The sequence below is a fragment of the Polypterus senegalus genome, chromosome 2, assembly GCF_016835505.1.
Source record: "Polypterus senegalus isolate Bchr_013 chromosome 2, ASM1683550v1, whole genome shotgun sequence".
NCBI lineage: Eukaryota > Metazoa > Chordata > Cladistia > Polypteriformes > Polypteridae > Polypterus > Polypterus senegalus.
The window spans coordinates 69,348,780-69,368,998 of NC_053155.1; the positions used below are offsets into that span (position 1 = coordinate 69,348,780).

The 20,219-nt window shown below is 38.3% G+C and overlaps 1 protein-coding gene across 11 annotated transcripts in view; it reads left to right on the forward strand.

Moving 5' to 3' along the window:
* The window catches only part of inpp4aa (inositol polyphosphate-4-phosphatase type I Aa), a 166,173-nt gene that overhangs the window by 120,643 nt on the left and 25,311 nt on the right, over positions 1-20,219 (forward strand). For 9 of the 11 annotated variants that reach the window (XM_039743891.1, XM_039743895.1, XM_039743892.1 and 6 more), the window contains 3 exons: positions 4,469-4,501; positions 4,931-5,103; positions 7,405-7,528. In XM_039743891.1, coding sequence (XP_039599825.1) covers positions 4,469-4,501; positions 4,931-5,103; positions 7,405-7,528 — 330 coding nt within the window. The remainder of the gene's footprint in view (positions 1-4,468; positions 4,502-4,930; positions 5,104-7,404; positions 7,529-20,219) is intronic. The other 2 variants (XM_039743897.1, XM_039743894.1) reach the window with 1 other exon arrangement.

The following is a 20,219-nucleotide window of genomic DNA, read 5'->3' on the forward strand; positions in this document are numbered from 1 at the left end:
TAGCAGACACATCACAGTTACAGTTTTTGATCCTTTGTCAAGAACACCAGCATATTCACCGATGTTGGCTTAAGAAGTGATCTTTAACAGGCTACTACATTCCCTCAAGTGCAGAATAGCCTCTTGGCAGTGCTGGTAGCAGGGATGCATAGGTACTGTATATCCTGGCTAAATGGCTAATGCAAGGAAAGTTCACCACATGTGTTTTCCACCATTTGAGAGGCATCACTCTCGCTTACCCATGACAATTGTTTTGGGTATGTCTGCTATTATGAATAGGCTGGGGGATTATAACAGAGAGGATTATGATTTTTCAATTTGTCCTTACTTGATTTTTGGGGAAAAGTGAAAGGCATTTCTCATAAAAATATAAGTTTTGTATTTTGATGGTAAATATAATTTACCAATTTGCAGATGATGGCCAAATTTGTAACAGTCTGGTCCAGTTATTAAGAGCAATATCTTTTAACAGCATTGACCCTGCTGTCTGTTGTCACACACACACCTGTTGATCCTCTTCTAGATGCCATGAGTTAAACTCCCATAAACCGCTCACAATATTTTCTCCCATGTGATCCTCGAGAAAGAAACTTCTCTCAAGGCAGGAGTTGTATAGCTTCCAGTCATTGTCGATGTAGTGCATGGTCAGGTTGATATATGGTTCTGCAGTTCTTCACCATATATCCATGGTTGAGGCAAAGTTTGCATGTTTGTCGCAGAATGCTTTATACGTCGCAGTCAAGGATGTCTTTGAAAAAATACTTTTGCCCAGGGATGTGGTAAAGCCTTTTAACTAGTTGCTTAAAGCCCTCCTTTTCCACAATTTAGATTGGCATCATATTCTTAAACAAACAATATTTAACCACATCAGTAATTTCAATCCACTGTTTGCTTTTCCTTTCATATGGAGTGTAACTGGCGAGTGCCCCAGCAATGCTCATTTGAGTCTACTTTTTGGCCTCACATCATCAGCTGCTAGTATCTCCTCACATGCCTTCATAGCCTGGTTGTATTGGACAGTGTGTTTTTGCTTCATGTGGTGAAACAAGTTTGTTGTGTTTCCACCTTTAGTGGTAAGTTTTCTTGCATATTTTGCAAAGTATTGTGCTTTGTTGGAGGTTTGTCCTCTTGTAGCCAAATCACATCCATACTATTGAAGTAGCTCCCTTTTTAGGTGCCAAATCATTATCAGAGGTTGACACACTGCTCTCGCTCTCACACATGTTTGGGCTTGTGAGAACTTTTTTTTATCAAAAATGAATTCCAATGTTATCATGGATGCCCTTCTGACAACACAACTGTTGTGGATATCTAGAAAGATTTGACAACCTATATGAAGGAGGTTATACTTCTTACTGAAATGTACAATAGCAGAAATGAGTCCATCTGTATCTGCAAAATGAAGGAGCCAATTGTGGAATTCAGAATGCTTAGGGGTCCATAATATTGAGAGTTTCTCTTGGTCCCTTACAAGCACTTTCACTTTTTAAGGGAACTGAAGAAAGTCCATCTTTCTCTGGATCTTCACTAAATGCTAGAGATGCCCAGTGGTCTAGGTGTATCTCAGTTTCATATGTCACATAATCTTAACAGTGAGTATTTAAAATGGCTGTAATTTATGATAAAAGTTGAACAAATTGTTTTCTCCCTTGCATCCAGAAAGCAGCATTACCACCACACTCTTAGAGTTTACATTTGGGACATCAAACTGTTATCTCATATACTGTATGCTATAGTCATCTATTTTGTCATGACATTATTTAAGAACTAATCTTACCAATCAGCTTCCTCTGTCAGTTTAATCTTAACTAACTATTGTGCAGCATGGTTACTAGAATTCCCTGGGTCTTACTTCTGTTAGATCCAAATTATTTATTTTTCATTATGATATGTAGCCCTTTTATTGCTGCTTTTAGTAGTATTGTTTTATTAGTACGTCTGTTGTACTTTCCCCATGTACCACATTGTGTATTGTCTCTACATTTTTGACCTTTTTTTCACCAGCAAGACTAGCAACAAATATTTCTCATTTTACTGTAAAGTACAAAGGCAACAAAATGAGTCAAACTGTTTAAACAGTAGAAACATCAGGCCTTGCAATCTTTGTGTAGCTGCACATGATCCATAAATATTTGCCTGTGTTCCTGCTTGATGATACATTATTTTAATTGTATGTACATACCTGCATTGTATGGAAGGCAACTCTTACTATGGAATCATTAGTACAAGGAGATATACTGTTTCCTGTTGATAAACAAAACTGTTTAATTTTATTACTACAATGTAACAATTTAACAAAGATTAGGCGGTTATTCTTGAAAGCTAATTTCAAATACCCCGTACCCATTCAGACTAAATGTATTTTCACTTTTCTATTTTTTATATTTTAAGTATGAATCATTACTGCTACATTCACGTTCAAGGCAGAATTAAAAAAAAAAAGTAATCCATATACATCTGTAATACCCCATGTGTCCCTTTTTTAGGCTTTAGCAGAAACTCCGGGACATGAAGTATCAGAACCAAGCATCAGTGCGACAATAAGGGAGGCAGACACAGCTAATATAACAAGTAAATAGGTATATTTATTGAAAAAATATTCCATAGAGAAAACATTAAAAAAAACTGCACACAAACACTGCAATAATTAATTAAGATGATAAACAAAAACATGTTACAAAAAATTACATTCAGCACATGGCACACACCTTAAAAAAATCTTTCAAAGAAACAAAAATCAGTCGAGTAAAAAGAATGCTTAACTTTTTTTTCTCCCTCTATCCAAAAAAAGTCTGAGAGAAAGCTAGCTTGCCCTGGCAAACTGGAATAATGGTCCCTGCCTATAAATCACCATGCAGCCGCCATAATTCTTTGCGTATTGACCTTTTCCTGGTCTGAACTGAACTAACTCCTTGGCTGGTGAAAATAGATCAGGTCAGCCATCACTTGACCTGAGTCTAACAACCCTGTTTTTCCCTAATCACATTCCTAGTGTAAATGATATCTCTGCCAATTGCACCATACGTGTGCCTATGTTGCTGACACTCTGCAGTACCCCATGTCACATATGTCTCGTATACCCTTGACCGACATCTGTCATACACTAGTTACAACTTCCAAACACCATGGTCACACCAAAAGAAATCTGGGGCAAACCATGATGGGTAGCAGACATGTGTTTCCACCTGAGGGCTTTTTTTCTTTCATTATAAGGATGGTGCATGCAAAGATTTTAATACAAATGGAACAAAGTGCTTTTAAATTATCACATTGTGAGGCGTTTCCTCACAGTCCCTTAGTTTCAACTCTAAAAAGCTACTTTTTTCTTTTTGTAGTGTTCATTTTTAGTGAACATTAGCTTTAACTGGGATATTATTGTTTTCATTCCATTTAACTGACAAGTCAGCTGTGCACAATGCTTTATTTTTCATCTCTCAAAGCATTTAGTAAAACTTCTAATCTATACCACATAAATCCTACTTTTTACACCTGAGGAAGATACATTCTAATTACTGACTGAAATACTACTTCTGCAAATGAACTGTGGCTATTAATGAAGCCAGGTACATAACTAACATGCCAGGTCTCCACTGCACCTATAGTGGAAGTGGCAAAAAGCATTAGAACGTGCAGCAGCAGGATGCTAGGGATTGTAAATGTACTCAGTGTGAGGTAAATATATTACATTGATAGCCTAAAGGCCAGTGTAAAGGTTATCAAAGGCATACTCTGGGTTTCATCAAAAAAGTGTACTAAATTTAGATTTCTATGCTTCTATAGTTTTTGAAAAAAAAAAGCCCATGGGCTGACCTAGGCTGCAAATATGAAAGGGGTTACAGTCTTAGTAAGGCAGTAGCAAAAATGTTTGATCTTAGAAAAATATGTAATCTTGAAGTTATGACACATTAGATGCATTAATGTAAAGTATGTCACAATATGTTTGTTTTAAACAACTAATTCTGTGTACTTAGATTAAAATCATGTGCATGGCTCCCTCTTGATCATGACCAGCATGGTGTAAAATTCCTTAGGATGTTTTAGTTTGTAACTGATGTTGTTTTTTCTTCTTTTGCTGATAATTTGAGGCATGCGAGTGAATAACTGCTTATACTGTATTTCAGATTTACACCACATGCAGGAGAACTTTCATAAGTAATTGTGGGTGCAATCTGAAACAGCCTTCTGTTGCTTTTAAATACTTTAGTTCATAACAAAACATGGATGGAATCCTAAATCTTTACATTTATGTTTTATTATGAATTAGGTCTAATAATCCATCCTATCAAGCTTTTTTACCGGAATATATTTGTTGAAAATCTCAGCTTGCTGTTTGCTTTCCCATTGATTGCATTAGCTCAGCCTAGTTCAAATTGTCTGTTAAAAGTCAGCCAGCCAGCATTTTAAGGGTGCTTTAAGTGACAAAGCTGCTTCCTAACCATGCATGTTGCACCTCCATTTTTTTGTTTAGATCACAACACCCCTGCTGAAGAGACTGCTCCAGGTATGTGCTCTTTCCATTCACTGCCACTGCTGGCTTGCAGGTACCCTTTCAGTTGCCTCACTTTTCCAATGCAACTCTTTATTTGTTTCACACCATATGAAACATAGTCTGCTTTCCCAGATAGTGTTCTAGTGGAGGATCATTCTTCACTTATTAGCTAATTTTGCCTTTATTGTGTCGATTCAGCTTGAACACCTTAAAACATGGTTTCATAATTTGATGTTAAAATTTCAAAAGTTCTGCCTAAAGTATTTGTACCGAGTTTTATATACTGAAGCCATTTTACATTAGATGACAAGTAACCTAGCTAGCTCTTCAAAAAGAGCAAGAGGAGTTGGAGTTTAGAGATGTTTATTAGTGTTTGCTAAGAAATTAGGCTTAAGAAGAATATTCATAAATGCTTTGTCTAAAGTGGATCTGCATTTGCAGGAGAATGGAGTGAGGCCCTTTATCCTTTGCTGACAACTCTCACAGATTGTGTAGCAATGATGAGTGACAAAGCTAAAAAATCAATGGTTTTTCTGCTAATGCAAGACACTGCACCAACTATAGCTATGGATCTGAGTTTACAGTACAGAAGGGATGTTGTTTTCTGTCAGACGGTGAGTAAACTACTTAAACTAACTAAACAGCTGTAGCATTTTTAATCCCTAACAATAAACTGCAGCTATTACATTATTTTATGTATTTAAATAATGTATGTATTTGCCTACTGAGATGCCATCTTCTGCTGAATACTAAAAACGCTGATTTTATTAACTGCTTTAGATACTTCAAAGGGAAAAAAATGGGAAACAAAACAAGATATAAAGTACTGTGTGTGCTTCATGTCTGTTTTAGCAGTGTGTTGGAACTTAGTGCAACACATTTACATTATCACATGACAAGGCTTTTGCTGTAATTTTCAGTCGTATCCTTCATTTACATGAATTCAGGGACAATCACTCCACAATACTGTAAACACTGGCTATGTAATGTGACATCCCTAGCAACTCATAGTGCACTGTGATTAGCCACAAAAGTCAAACAGATTTTATTGTATTGCAAGTCACAGTGGCAGGCTCTTTGTGTGTGAGAGCTGACAGCCACTGATTGCTCAACCAGAAGTACAGTGTGTACCGTGTGACCACAAAGAAGGCAAGTGTTTGAACCATTCACACAGAAGAAAGACATGTCTTTCTGATGTCTTATATTTGTTGTACCTCAGCAGAATTGAAAAAAATGAAAAGATTGCCTGAAGTTGTGACAAAGCTCCCAATACTGTACCTGGAAAACATTTGTACAGCCTCCAGTGTTGACACCCAGCACAGTTATCTGCCTGTCAAGAGGAGGAAAGCTCATGATACACAACAGGAGATTTGAAACTGTGATAAAATGTCATGAGGGATTCAAGTAATCCATCATCCCCTGTTATAACTAGTCATGTTATCTGATATGCTTAAGGCAACAAGATCTAGAAACTGCAGCCATTAAGTGAAATTTGCTGTCTGACTTAAAGTTGTGTAGTGTGATGCCTGTCTTGTTCTTGCCATTGTTCACAGTTGTAAACTAGCATCTTAAACTAGGTTTACCTTTTCCTAGTAACAGACTCCAGCTTTTCCTTGGGAAACATCCCATCCCATGTCAACCAAAGCATTATGTCTTTCCTGCCTGATGTAACTTCATTGGTAGACAACCCAGATAATATCATTGGAGAAATCAATATGATCTCATCTGGTTTCCCTTACTCTAGATCAACTACAGGAGAATTGCCCATTCAGGGGATTTCCATTGTAAAAGCTATTATTGTTTGTTAATGGTAAACATTTGCAAAAACCGTAATTACTTCTTACAGAACTTCCAAGTGTTCATTCTTTGAACTGGCTACAGGGTTCTATAAGTGCTATTTAAAAAATACAAATAAGTTTAAACACATCATTATGACATTTTGGGACAGTCTGGGGACATCTCTTGGATGCACTAATGGATATCTCACCTTCAACCTCAAACTCAAATGCATTATATAAATGTTCATAGGTTCTGAAGTACAATTAAATCATGGTGCATATGTAATATACCACCTAAATGTTAGTTTAGTGCACCATTTCCTGTGCACAGATGGTTCCTTTGCACTACTAGCCCTCGAGCATGCTATATAAAGCTAGCCATGGGAGAAGCAGCTTGAGAGGAAATGAATGTTGGGTATTCTAAAAGTTTGACCATGCATTTTAATATTAATAGTCAGGTTAGAGGAAGTTGTAGTCGGAGAATTGGGAGTGTTTGACATGGAATGGGTAGTCAGATGGTATGAAGGAATATTGTTTCTGCATTCCATCTAAATTGAATCCTCAATTATATTTTGGTTTCAGGTTTTAACTTTGTGTTGTTTCCGTTTGTAAAGTTTTTTGCAGGGTTTTAAATTGAGCAATAGGAATATCAACATTCCAGTTTTCAGGCCAAAGCTCACTAAATAGTTTAAAAAAAATGTTCCCAATGTTTTTATTTTTTTTAAGGAGAAAAAAATTCAACCTGGTAATCAAGTGTTCTATTACAATGAACATTGTTGTAAATTGATGACCACTATTCTTTTAAAAGAGTTTAACAGAAGATTTTAGTAGCCTATTTCTAAGTTAGCTATTATTCAAATATATAAAATTTCGTAAAAGAATCTTTATGTTGTTGCAGTAACAAACAGACCTACTTTACATGTATTTTATAAATGCTGTATTACAATATCACATATCTGTAACTGTCATGTTTATTGTGTCTATGTGGCATTTTTGCTGTACCTCAATTGAGATGTTAAGAATTAAACATGATCTTTATGTTTAACATTATGTATTTTCTGATGAATGTAGATTACTAAGTCAATAGTGGTCATATCTGCAAACACGTTCTACATAATAAACAATTTTTTCTTTTAGCTGACTGCCCTGATATGTGGATTTATAATCAAGCTTAGAAACTGTCTTCATGATGATGGGTTCCTTCGTCAGCTCTACACCATTGGTCTTCTAGCACAGTTTGAAAGTTTGCTGAGCACATATGGTACAGAAAATTTCATGTATTATTTATTTATTTATTTACATATGTCATATATATTATGAAAGCTTAGTTGCAATGTAGTTACTTTTCTAGCCAAGGAAATATTTAATGAATGAACTTTAAATGTGGTATACCATATTCTTTATTGCAGACAGGTGCAAAAATGACAATGTAAAGTAGACATTTCTAAACAACTTTGATCAGCGTCCTTGTAGTTTAAAAGCACTTGAAACATTTAGTTTTGTTAACATAAAATAATTATTGGAAATTTGTTCGTCTCAATAAAATTTAATTTCTCTCACAGACATTGTTTTCATGTTCATCTGTGTGACCCTACTCAAGATAAGCAGGGTGGATGTTGTAAATATTCTTAAAGCGTTAACGTGACCATGGCCAAATGTGTATTTTGGATTAATTCTTCAGTTTTAGAAGGTTGCTAGTATTTTTGTTGTTCAATTTTAAGTGCATCATACTGCCATTTTATAGTCTCAGCGTTTTGTTGCTAATGGTTGCACCATTGCTAAGGAACGTATTGCGTCACGAATGCCCCTATTTAAAACTTAGCACAGTGCTTTACCTCTATATCCAAGATTATTGATTTGAAGTTTAAACAGTGTTCATCTTGAGCTGAGACGTTTAGGTATGCTAGTTAATGACTAATAGATTAATACTTCTCAGTTTAGTCTTATTGTTTTTGGTGATATTCTCATTATTTTATTGTTTTGGATTCTCTAATGGTTTAGTCCTTTGGATTGTGTTTTTGATAATAATATATTTTAGAAAACTGCTTTTGTTCCAGTTTCTTGAAAATGTACAACTTTTTGTCCATTTTTAATAACATTGTTGCAGTTGCTCACAATCTACTGTTCTAGCAGATAATATGAAGAGGGTGGCAGAAATCAAAAAAGCAGGTGGAGCAGGTCTATGCTGCAGTCCAGCCAAACCAATTTTTGTATTTGTGACTGGCATAATAGTCTGATTCTCTCCTTATAAGCTGCTTACCAATGAATAAGTGTTTGAGTAGAACAGGCATTATATATTGTGAACTTTTTAGAACTCTCAAGACCATTCACGGACCCAGATATAGACCATGGATATAATTTCAACCATAGATAATGGCAAAAGGTTCAAACAAGGTAGTAAAACATTCAAAGCCCTAGCCATCGGGGCTTTACTGAACAAAGGAGGTTTTTGAATGCCTTATGGGGTAGCTGATCCATAAGTCCACTACCATATGCTTTTCTAGTTTTCATCTCTGGGCTTCCTTCCTTCCATTTGTTTGGTCTTTGTCCGTCTAACACCTTTCAATTTCAAGCTCCATGTGAAATTTCTCAGAATGGCTTTTAAGCCTGGGGCCATGGTTACTTTAGCGATACCTGGAGTCCATTTACAAGCCATAGTGGGTCCTTTGAAGAGCTCTACCTGGTGGCCTCAGATATTCCTGAATATGCCCCATGCAACCAAGGTTTAATGGTTGTTCTCCACAGTGGCCTTTTAGGTGTGGCAAAGAATGGCATCCGGTGGTCATGGGCTAACTAATATTAATAACATCACTGTTTTTACAGGTACTATGCCAGCTGAACTAATGGTGTTGCTAACTCCAATAACTTTGCAAGATCTTTATGTGCATGTACTGACATGCAGTAAAATTCCAAGCTCCCCAAAGCTAGAAATCCAAACATGAGCATATCCAAATTGTGGAAAAAACCAAAAATGTAATGTATAGTCTAGTATGTACATACCTGTGGAAACATGGAGGTGTTTAGGGGAGATGGAGTGGAGTTTTTAACCAGATTGTTTAATGCAATCTTGGAAAGTGAGAGGATGCCTAAGGAATGGAGAAAAAGGTACCGAATTTTAAGAATAAAGAGCTGTAGTAACTACAGGGGGATTAAATAAAACTGATGAGCCACTGCATGAAGTTATTATAAAAAGTAATGGAAGCTAGGTTAAGAAGGGAGGTGATGACTAGTCGGCAGCAGTATGGTTTCATGCCAGGAAAGAGCATCACAGATGTGATGTTTGCTCCGAGGATGTTGATGGAGAAGTATAGAGAAAGCCAGAAGGAGTTCGATTGTGTTTTTTGTGGATCTGGAGAAAGCATATGAAAGGGTGTTTAGAGAGGAGTGGCAGAGAAGTATGTAAGAATTGTACACAATATGTACAAGGAAAGTGTGACGGTGGTGAGGTCTGCTGTAGGAGGGTGGGTGCATTCAAGGTGGAGGTGGGATTACATCAGGGATTGGGTCTGAACTCTTTCTTATTTGCAATAGTGATGGACAGGTTGACATTGAAATATATATTTATATTGAGATATATATTGACACTAGCTGTCCCACGCGGCTCTGCCCACATAGTAGTGAAACAGAACAAACTTTAAAAATTAATAAAAAATTTAAAAAAAAGTTATTTTATACAAAGCGGAAGGTAGGTACTCTCCAACATCAAATGTTGTCACTGTATCTGATCGTATTCAGCTCTGACTGGAGAGCGTCCCCCATGTAGGGAGAAAAGCATGTGGCTGTGATATCTCTAGCAATTAGCAACTACCCTCTAAAACACATGTAGCTCTGATCTTTTTCTTAAAAATGTCAAACGTTAGTCCTTAACAATCTTTAGATGATAATGTTTGTTAAACATACAGGTAACTCTAGCTAAGCAGAGGCAAGATAAGGTCCAAAACATGGCGAGAGGTACACTGGATGGAGGCTGGTGCGTGAGTGAGGAGGGCCCCTCTCTTGGCCCGCAGCCTCTTTCTCAGATTCGCACAAATAAATTGGTACCATAAGCGAACTATGATATTTAGCACAATGAGGGAAGTCGCAAAATCAACCGGAATGTTCAAGCAAATTATAAAAAAAGACCCAATCTAAATCCGTTAAGTAGTTCTCTTGTGAAAAGCGGACAGATATACATACAGACAGACATTGGATTTTATACCTAAATATAAATGAATACTTTCTGTACCCACTGTATGTGTGTGTGTATATATATATATATATATATATATATATATATATATATATATATATATATATACACTAGCCAAATACCAGCGCATGGAGAGTAGTGTGTTACAGAAGTAATGAAAAGAAAAGGAAACATTTTAATAATAACGTAACATGATTGACAATGTAATTGTTTTGTCATTGTCATGAGTGTTGCTGGCATATACTGTATATATATATATATATATGTATATATATGTATATATATGTATATGTATATATATGTATATATATATATGTATATATGTATATATATATATGTGTATATATATATATATATATGTATATATATATATATATATGTATATCTGTATATATATCTATATCTACATACAGTATATATATATATATATATATATATATATATATATATATATATATATTTCCTTTGGGGTGCAAGCAGCTGTTGCTGGGGGTGCCAGAATCCATTGAGGAAAAAAAATTAAAAACATTATTTGTACAAAATCTAAATTTATCTATTCATTCCTAAATAATTAAATGGGCTGGCTATTTCGTATCAGTGCAATACGCTGCTTGTTAAAACGGATGACTCCTAATCTTACGTGAACTTAGTGCTGCGTGGGCATTATGAACTATCGTATTTGTTCAAGTTCTATTTAAATTTTAAATATAAGTAATTTTTATTTGGTCGACAGAAATATGTTTAGTAGAAATGAAAGTTAAATTTAATCATCATTGCATAAATTTTTCTTCACCATAGAAATTTAAAGACTAAATCCAACTGCCTGATGGGCTCATCAGGCAGTACACACTCACTGCACCCACTCTTGCGAATCGAACCTCAGATGTCAGCGCTAAAGGCGAAGCCTCTCATGTTGCGCTAGGGTGTGTGGTTTGTTTATTTGACAGTATGTAGATCGGGGTGTGTATATATTTATATATATATATATATATATATATGTATATGTACATATATTTATACTGTATGTATATGTATATATGTATATGTATATATATATATATATGTATATGTATATGTAGAATGTCCAGGAGAAAAGCAATCTTGCCTGAAATCAATGGCATCGTTTTGTAGGGTCTGTCCCTGAGACTTATTACTTGTCATTGCGCAGCAGAGCCTTCCTGGAAATTGGAGGCATCTGAATTGAAATGGGAGATTAGAGGTTATAAAGGGGACGCGAGGAATACATTGAGTCTGGAGAAACTCTAGAGACAGGGTGTGTATTAACTTGTGGATTTTTCTTTGAGTATTTGGTGGCAGTGTGACGAAGTTGCTTCGGAAGACGGCGTTAGCCGTGGAGCTCAGCTCAGAGCGAAATTAGGTGAATGGGAGGGGAAATGATGACGTGACTCCCCCACCTGCCTTAACTGTCAATCCCCCACAAACACAGTCTCTCGGAATTTGCATAAGCACAGCCCTTCACCTGCAATTTTAACTTAGTTACAAAGTGATCAAAACTCTCATTTATATCCTGCGTCCTCTCATTAAACTTGTATCCCGCATTATCCGTGGGCATGACAAACACCAGCGGCAGCCTGTCTATGAACTTAATTTAAACTTTAAGTTTACATCGTGCTTTGTTTCCGAAGTAGCAGCACTCATGAATATGGTTGTAAATATCAGTCGCTCGCTTCTTATTGTTTCGCTGCCTTCTCAATTATATAATGCATGTTTTCTTCAGCGGTTTTTGGAGCTCTTCCTGGTTTTCTAAGTACTGCATTGATAGTCAGTTCACCGTGATTACGTGGGAGGCATGATGATGTCACACGAAACTCTGCCCCCACGGCCATCCAGCTCAACTCCATTACAGTATATGGAGAAAAATAGCTTCCAGTTATGACCATTACGAGTAGAATTTCGAAATGAAACCTGCCCAACTTTTGTAAGTAAGCTGTAAGGAATGAGTCTGTCAAATTGGAGAAATAGTGATGAGTCAGTGAGTCAGTCAGTGAGGGCTTTGCCTTAGATTAGTATAGATCTATGTATCCTAGTCCAAAGTGCACAAAACACCCCAACACTCAGTCCTGGCCACAAATGTCGTCTTCTCGGGCCGCCTCCACACCTCTCTCGTGCCTTGTCCTTCTTCCACCCGACTCTAGCGCTGAATGAATGGAGACAGCCCCTTTTATACAATCCCCGGATGAGCACCAGGTGTTCCCAGCATTCCTCCCTTGGCCACGCCCCAGCGTGGCGGAAGTGCCGGCTGTCCTCCCGGCAGCTCTCCAGGTGCCGTCCTAAATCTGGCGGAAGTGCTGAAGTCCAGGGTTGTTCAGGCACCAGGGCACCGCCTGGCGGTGGCCACGGGTCCCTACAGGGTTGGGCTTCCAAGCCCTCTACCTGTGGCCCCCAACACAACCAGGGCGGTCGCCCGCTCGCGGTCCTCCTGGGCGTCCCGGGGCGATTGGCGGAACGTCCGCGGTGCGTGTGCAGACGGTCTTCTTGCAGGACGTGTGTGTGACCGACTGGGGTACCGGACAGCTCCCAAAAAAATTATTTTTGGGGTCCCCTGCCTTGGAACAGGCAGAAGGTCCCTTTTCGGGCGCCATTGTGAGACTTGCCAGGACACCACCAGTCGGAAACCACATCTTTATAAAATTCACACGCTTATTTAACATAAATAAACACAGTCCCAAACACGACACAAAGCACACAGCAATAATCTCCCATAATGACCTCACTCCTTAGCCGCCAATCTCCTCCTGGGAGCTTTGTCCTGCTCCCACTCCCGACTCTAGCTCCCCGAATGTTAGGAGGCAGGCCCTTTTATTCCAGCCCGGATGCATTCCAGGTGGCTGGAAACGAATTTCCGGCACCACTTCCTGGTGTGGCGGAAGTGCTGCCCTTTGCCCCGGAAGCACTCTGGGCGTTCCTAGCCGGTTCAGCCACCATCTTGCGTGGTGTGGCGGAAGTGACAATTTTTCTGGTCTGTTGAGACTTAAGGCACCCCCGGCTGTGGCCACGGGTCCCAATGGGTTAAAATCTTTTTGTCCCTTTCCCTTGGTCCTGTTTGTATCCAGGGCGGTTGCCCTGTCTTGACCCGGAAGCTATTATTGTCACGTTCCGGTCCTTTTAGGCGTCCCGGCCGGGTAAGAACCCCAGCCGTCTTTGACAATAAATATATATATATACAGTGGAACCTCGATTCACGAACGTCCTGGTACACGTACAACTCAGTTTACGACCAAAAAGTTCGCCAAACTTTTGCCTCGGTTCACAACCACACACTCGGTATACGAACAAGCCAGTTTCCCTTTCAGTTTGTACATATTCAGTCTCTCCCTGTGCATTTCCTGTGCAGCGAGCAAGAGAGAGAGAGAGAGACAGCAAGAGAGCGCGACACACAGACACACACACACACACACACATAGGCAGTGCGCACACACACAGGCAGCGTGAGAGGCACAGGCAGCGAGAGAGGCGTGCGCACACACACACACACAGGCAGTGCAAGAGAGGCGCATGTGCGCACACACACAGGCAGCACAGAGAGGTGCGCACACACACAGGCAGTGCGAGAGAGACACATACACACACACACACACAGAGGCAGCCCGAGATGCAGACACACAGGCAGCGCGAGAGAGAGCTGGACACATTAAGGTAGGAAGGCAGTTAGAGAATGCACTGGGCTTGATTTTGTTTTCAATTCTGTTTCCAGCGATCTGTTCGTAGCGTGTATTGTTGCAATGTTATTTTTCTTGGTGGTTTATTAAATTATGGATTTTTTTCAAATTTTCATTTTTTTCCCTGTGCTTAAAACTCATTTAAAAAAGTGCTTTTAGCCGGCGGTTGGTAGCGCTATAGCGCAAACTATTGCAGTGTTAGTTTTCTCTGTTGTTCAAGGTTTTCTCAGTGTTATTCAATGTTTTTACATTTAGTTTACTATTATGCTGTGCATTCTATGGTTTAAGTAACTATATTTGTGCTTAAAAACTTAAAAAAATATATATATATTTACATACAGTTCATATGGTCTGGAACGGATTAATTGTATTTACATACAGTCCTACGGGGACCAAATTGGTTTACGAGCAGAGTTATGGTCGTGAACCGAGGTCCTGCTGTGTATATATATATATATACAGTGGGATGCAAAAGTTTGGGCAACCATGTTAATAGTCATTATTTTCCTGTATAAATCGTTGGTTGTTACAATAAAAAATGTCAGTTAAATATATCATATAGGAGACACACACAGTGATATTTGAGAAGTGAAATGAAGTTTATTGGATTTACAGATAGTGTGCAATAATTGTTCAAACAAAATCAGGCAGGTGCATAAATTTGGGCACCGTTGTCATTTTATTGATTCCAAAACTTTTAGAACTAATTATTGGAACTCAAATTGGCTTGGTAAGCTCGGTGACCCCTGACCTACATACACAGGTGAATCCTATAATGAGAAAGAGTATTTAAGGCAAAGCCCTCACTGACTGACTCACTCACTTACTCACTAATTCTCCAACTTCCCGTGTAGGTAGAAGGCTAAAATTTCGCAGGCTCATTCCTTACAGCTTACTTATAAAAGTTAAGCAGGTTTCATTTAGAAATTCTACGCATAACGGTCAACAACGTCCGCCATGTTGAACTTTCTTATTCATGGCCCCATCTTCACGAAATTTGGTAGGCGGCTTCCCTGCACTAACCGAAACCAATGTACATACTTATTTGGTGGTATGATGCCACTGTCAGCGCCATATTGAACTTTCCAACGTCACTAATTCTCCAAATTCTCGTGTAGGTAGAAGGCTGAAATTTGGTACTTATTTCGGTGGTATGATGCCGCTGTCGGCCGCCATATTGAACTTTTCAACAGTCTTTGTTACTTATGGGCCCATCTTCAAGAAATTTGGTACGCGGGTTCCCAACGCTAACTGAATCCTGCTTACGTACATATATATGTCCATAGCCTGCAGCTCAGTCACCGTGTGAGGTGGCGTTGGGTCCCCCATCCCAACGCCTCCCACGTTGTTGGCTGCCTGCCTACATAAGGCCGTCCGTCACTCCAGTCTCTTCATTCCCTTCCTTGCTTCGCCACGGGATTCACGTCTCCCTGCTGATAACTACAGCCGTTTTATTTAATCCACGGCTTCTCCGCTGTTTCATTGTTCATTTATTACGATTATAGTTATTGTGTAGGTATTTTAGACTTACTTTACATTGTTCAGGTACCCATTTCCTTTATCATTCCAACCGTACCCCCATTAACATGTCTATCGAGGTGATCACCATCGATCAAAGAACTATCACTTACTGAGTGGTTTCCATGCCCGGAGATGGCACCTATCTTTTCCATTCTCTGTGTTACATATTGCACGGCCATATCAGGCTCACTCTTGATATCTGGAGAAACATTGTGTCTTATGTATTGAATGACTGGGACAGGTTCAAGGTGTGGACTGATGACGGTACAGGAGATAATTATACTACACAGGAGCACTATAAGAGTGAAATGCTTAAGCCCTTCACCTATGGTTCTGCATGTGAGTTGATGGCTGCCGCTGAATTGTTCGGTTGTCGCTTTCAAGTGTACCGAAATGGCCAAATATTTTACATCTTTGGACAACCGCCAATGCCTCTTAAACATCTTAGATTCACAGGTGACGATTTTAGTAGTGGACACTTTGATGTTTATGAATGTTTAAACTCTCAAAAGCTGGATGTGAAGTTATTGATGAAACCGGTTGTATACTTACAGCGCTTGACAGATGCCGAATGTCTCTTCAACACAAGTCCTACAAATACTGTCGTAATTGAAACAAACCGTGAAACTCAAACTGATTATGACAACAGCAATCCAAGCTGTGAGATTTGAAACAAGATTACTTTTCACATGGCCAACTGTAAGTTGCATGCTCAAGAGTAAGCTCAGCGCACAGCTTGGTCATATTACAACCGGAGGGCCGAACTCACAATGTGGTATACAAAGAGATCCTTAACAAATAATTATTGGTATATTTTCCCTCAGTTTAAAAAGGTTTAATTTTCTTCTTAATAAAAATTTTAAGGCATTACTTCGCCACTGCGAAGCGCAGGTATTTTGCTAGTGTGTATATATATATATATATATATATATATATATATATATATATATATATATATATATATATATATATATATATATATATATATATATATATACACAGTGGGATGCAAAAGTTTGGGCACCCTTGTTAATAGTCATTATTTTCCTGTATAAATCGTTGGTTGTTACGATAAAAATGTCAGTTAAATATATCATATAGGAGACACACACAGTGATATTTGAGAAGTGAAATGAAGTTTATTGGATTTACAGAAAGTGTGCAATAATTGTTCAAACAAAATCAGGCAGGTGCATAAATTTGGGCACCGTTGTCATTTTATTGATTCCAAAACTTTTAGAACTAATTATTGGAACTCAAATTGGCTTGGTAAGCTCAGTGACCCCTGACCTACATACACATGTGAATCCTATAATGAGAAAGAGTATTTAAGGGGGTCAATTGTAAGTTTCCCTCCTCCATTAATTTTCTCTGAAGAGTAGCAACATGGGGGTCACAAAACAACTCTCAAATGACCTGAAGATTGTTCACCATCATGGTTTAGGGGAAGGATACAGAAAGCTGTCCCAGAGATTTAAGCTGTCTGTTTCCACAGTTAGGAACATATTGAGGAAATGGAAGACCACAGGCTCAGTTCAAGTTAAGGCTCGAAGTGGCAGACCAAGAAAGATTTCGGATAGACAGAAGCGACGAATGGTGAGAACAGTCAGAGTCAACCCACAGACCAGCACCAAAGACCTACAACATCATCTTGCAGCAGATGGAGTCACTGTGCATCGTTCAACCATTAGGAGCACTTTACACAAGGAGATGCTGTATGCGAGAGTGATGCAGAGGAAGCCTTTTCTCCGCCCACAGCACAAACAGAGCAGCTTGAGGTATGCTCAAGCACATTTGGACAAGCCAGCTTCATTTTGGAATAAGGTGCTGTGGACTGATGAAACTAAAATTGAGTTATTTGGGCATAACAAGGGCGTTATGCATGGAGGAAAAAGAACACAGCATTCCAAGAAAAACACCTGCTACCTACAGTAAAATATGGTGGTGGTTCCATCATGCTGTGGGGCTGTGTGGCCAGTGCAGGGACTGGGAATCTTGTCAAAGTTGAGGGACGCATGGATTCCACTCAGTATCAGCAGATTCTGGAGACCAATGTCCAGGAATCAGTGACAAAGCTGAAGCTGCGCCGGGGCTGGATCTTTCAACAAGACAACGACCGAAACACTGCTCAAAATCCACTAAGGCATTCATGCAGAGGAACAAGTACAACGTTCTGGAATGGCCATCTCAGTCCCCAGACCTGAATATAATTGAAAATCTGTGGTGTGAGTTAAAGAGAGCATGCTCTGAAGCCATCAAACCTGAATGAACTAGAGATGTTTTGTAAAGAGGAATGGTCCAAAATACCTTCAACCACAATCCAGACTCTCATTGGAACCTACAGGAAGCGTTTAGAGGCTGTAATTTCTGCAAAAGGCGGATCTACTAAATATTGATTTCATTTATTTTTTGTGGTGCCCAAATTTATGCACCTGCCTGATTTTGTTTGAACAATTATTGCACACTTTCTGTAAATCCAATAAACTTCATTTCACTTCTCAAATATCACTGTGTGTGTCTCCTATATGATATATTTAACTGACATTTTTTATCATAACAACCAACGATTTTCAGAGAGAGAGAGAGAGAGAAGTTTATTTAAAAAGGACTAGTATTTGTGTTCAAACCAGATTGTTCTGTATAATAAGTCCCCTAAGTCACATTGTTTGTTTAGTATCATCATTCATAGCACATTGTGTAGTTGTCAATTATTTTGTTTTGTTATTGTCTGTTTTAACATTTCAGCCTGTTAATAATAAACATTAACAGATAAAGGAGTTCAATGTGGTCTCATTACCCCTTCGTGGCTGTTCGCACAAAGCAGCACATTGTGAGTCACAATGTGGAAGTTTCAGAGGTCAACTGGATGCTACCAGTTACAATGGGATACCTATAGTCCCATGCAATCATTTTTCTTTCCTCCTTTATACTGCTTGATCACCTTGAGGTTAGACAGGGTGTCCCTGTGGAGTATGATGTTTGCTGATGACATTGTAATGTGTAGCTATAGTAGGGAGCAGGTTGAGGAGACCCTGGAAAGGTGGAGATATGCTCTACAGAGGATAAGAATGAAGGTCAGAAAAGACAGAATACATCTGTGTAAATGAGAGAGAGGTCAGAGGAGTGGTGAGGATGCAGGCAATAGAGATGGTGAAGGTGGATGAGTTTAAATGCCTAATATCAATAATACAGAGTAACAAGGATTGTGGAAGAGAGGTGAAGAAGTAAATCACCTGGACCTATGTCTGTGATGTACCAACACCCATTACTCAATTTACCCAATTGATCCAGGATGAAAGGTATTTAAAAAAAAAAATATCTTGTATATCTTTGCTAAAGTGCACATTCCGTCTGATTATATTTTCTCTTTCTTATTTTGTTAATTATTCATGATGATTGTAGGTATAAGTCAATGTTTCCATATTACACTTGAAATGGAATTGCTACATTTTAACAAACCACCTCAAAAAAACAAAGAATATGTGAAATTGTGTGTCGATACTAACAAATTATAAAGAGTTTGATACCTTTATAGTTTTAAAGTGATACTAGCTTTCTTGTTAAAGCCATTCCAAAGCAAAGAACACTAAAATGTTTACTGATAAACCTTGAAAGTCCTGATGTCATCATCACTATTCACTGACTGAGTTGAGTCTATACTAATTGCCTGCATTATATTTTTTATGGCCCATGTTCAACTTAGAACCAAAAAGCAGTAGAGGGTGGTAAAGTCAGCAGAGAATATTGCTTATGCACAGTTCCTTCTGTTCAGGACATGTACTGTACATTACAAACAGTAGTACTAATGAACTCAAACATCTTACATATTTACTTATTGTCCCTCCTCCATTCTGGCAAACGCTACAAACCTATTTCTATTTACACTACTCAGTTTGTACATAGTATTCATCCACAGGTCATATACAACCACTTGTACTGACAACTGCATCAATGTTTCTTCCATATCTTATCTGATGTTACATGGAATATATGCTGTTGTATTAATAGCTTGTTCTTGGCATTTTAATACTGTCGCTAATATGTGGGAGACATGCAAGTAACAATTTCATTGTTCAATTTACACATGACAAAAAGATTTGAATTTCAACTTAAAGCAAATGGCAACACCATGCATGGAATATCTATTTAATCAAATTAGTCAGATGTTACTGTAAATGAATGCCACTGTTTTTTTTTTTTTTTGTTTCCGACTCTCAGATGTTAGAAATACAGTATCTTGGTTTTTGCTGGAACTGAACAGTTGCAAATTCACAAAAGCAATAAGTAAAAATAATCACATTGTAACCTTTAGTTTGTATGTAAAAACCTTCACAATGTTCAACTAGTGACAGCTTTGTTTTGTGCAGAATGCTAACTTATGCTTGGTATGTTTATTTGCCCAGAGGGGACTGGGCGGTCTCTTGGTCTGGAATCCCTACAGATTTTACTTTTTTTCTCCAGCCTTTGGAGTTTTGTTTTTTTTTTGTTTTTTCTGTCCACCCTGGCCATTGGACCTTACTTATTCTATGTTAATTAATGTTGACTTATGTTTATTTTTTATT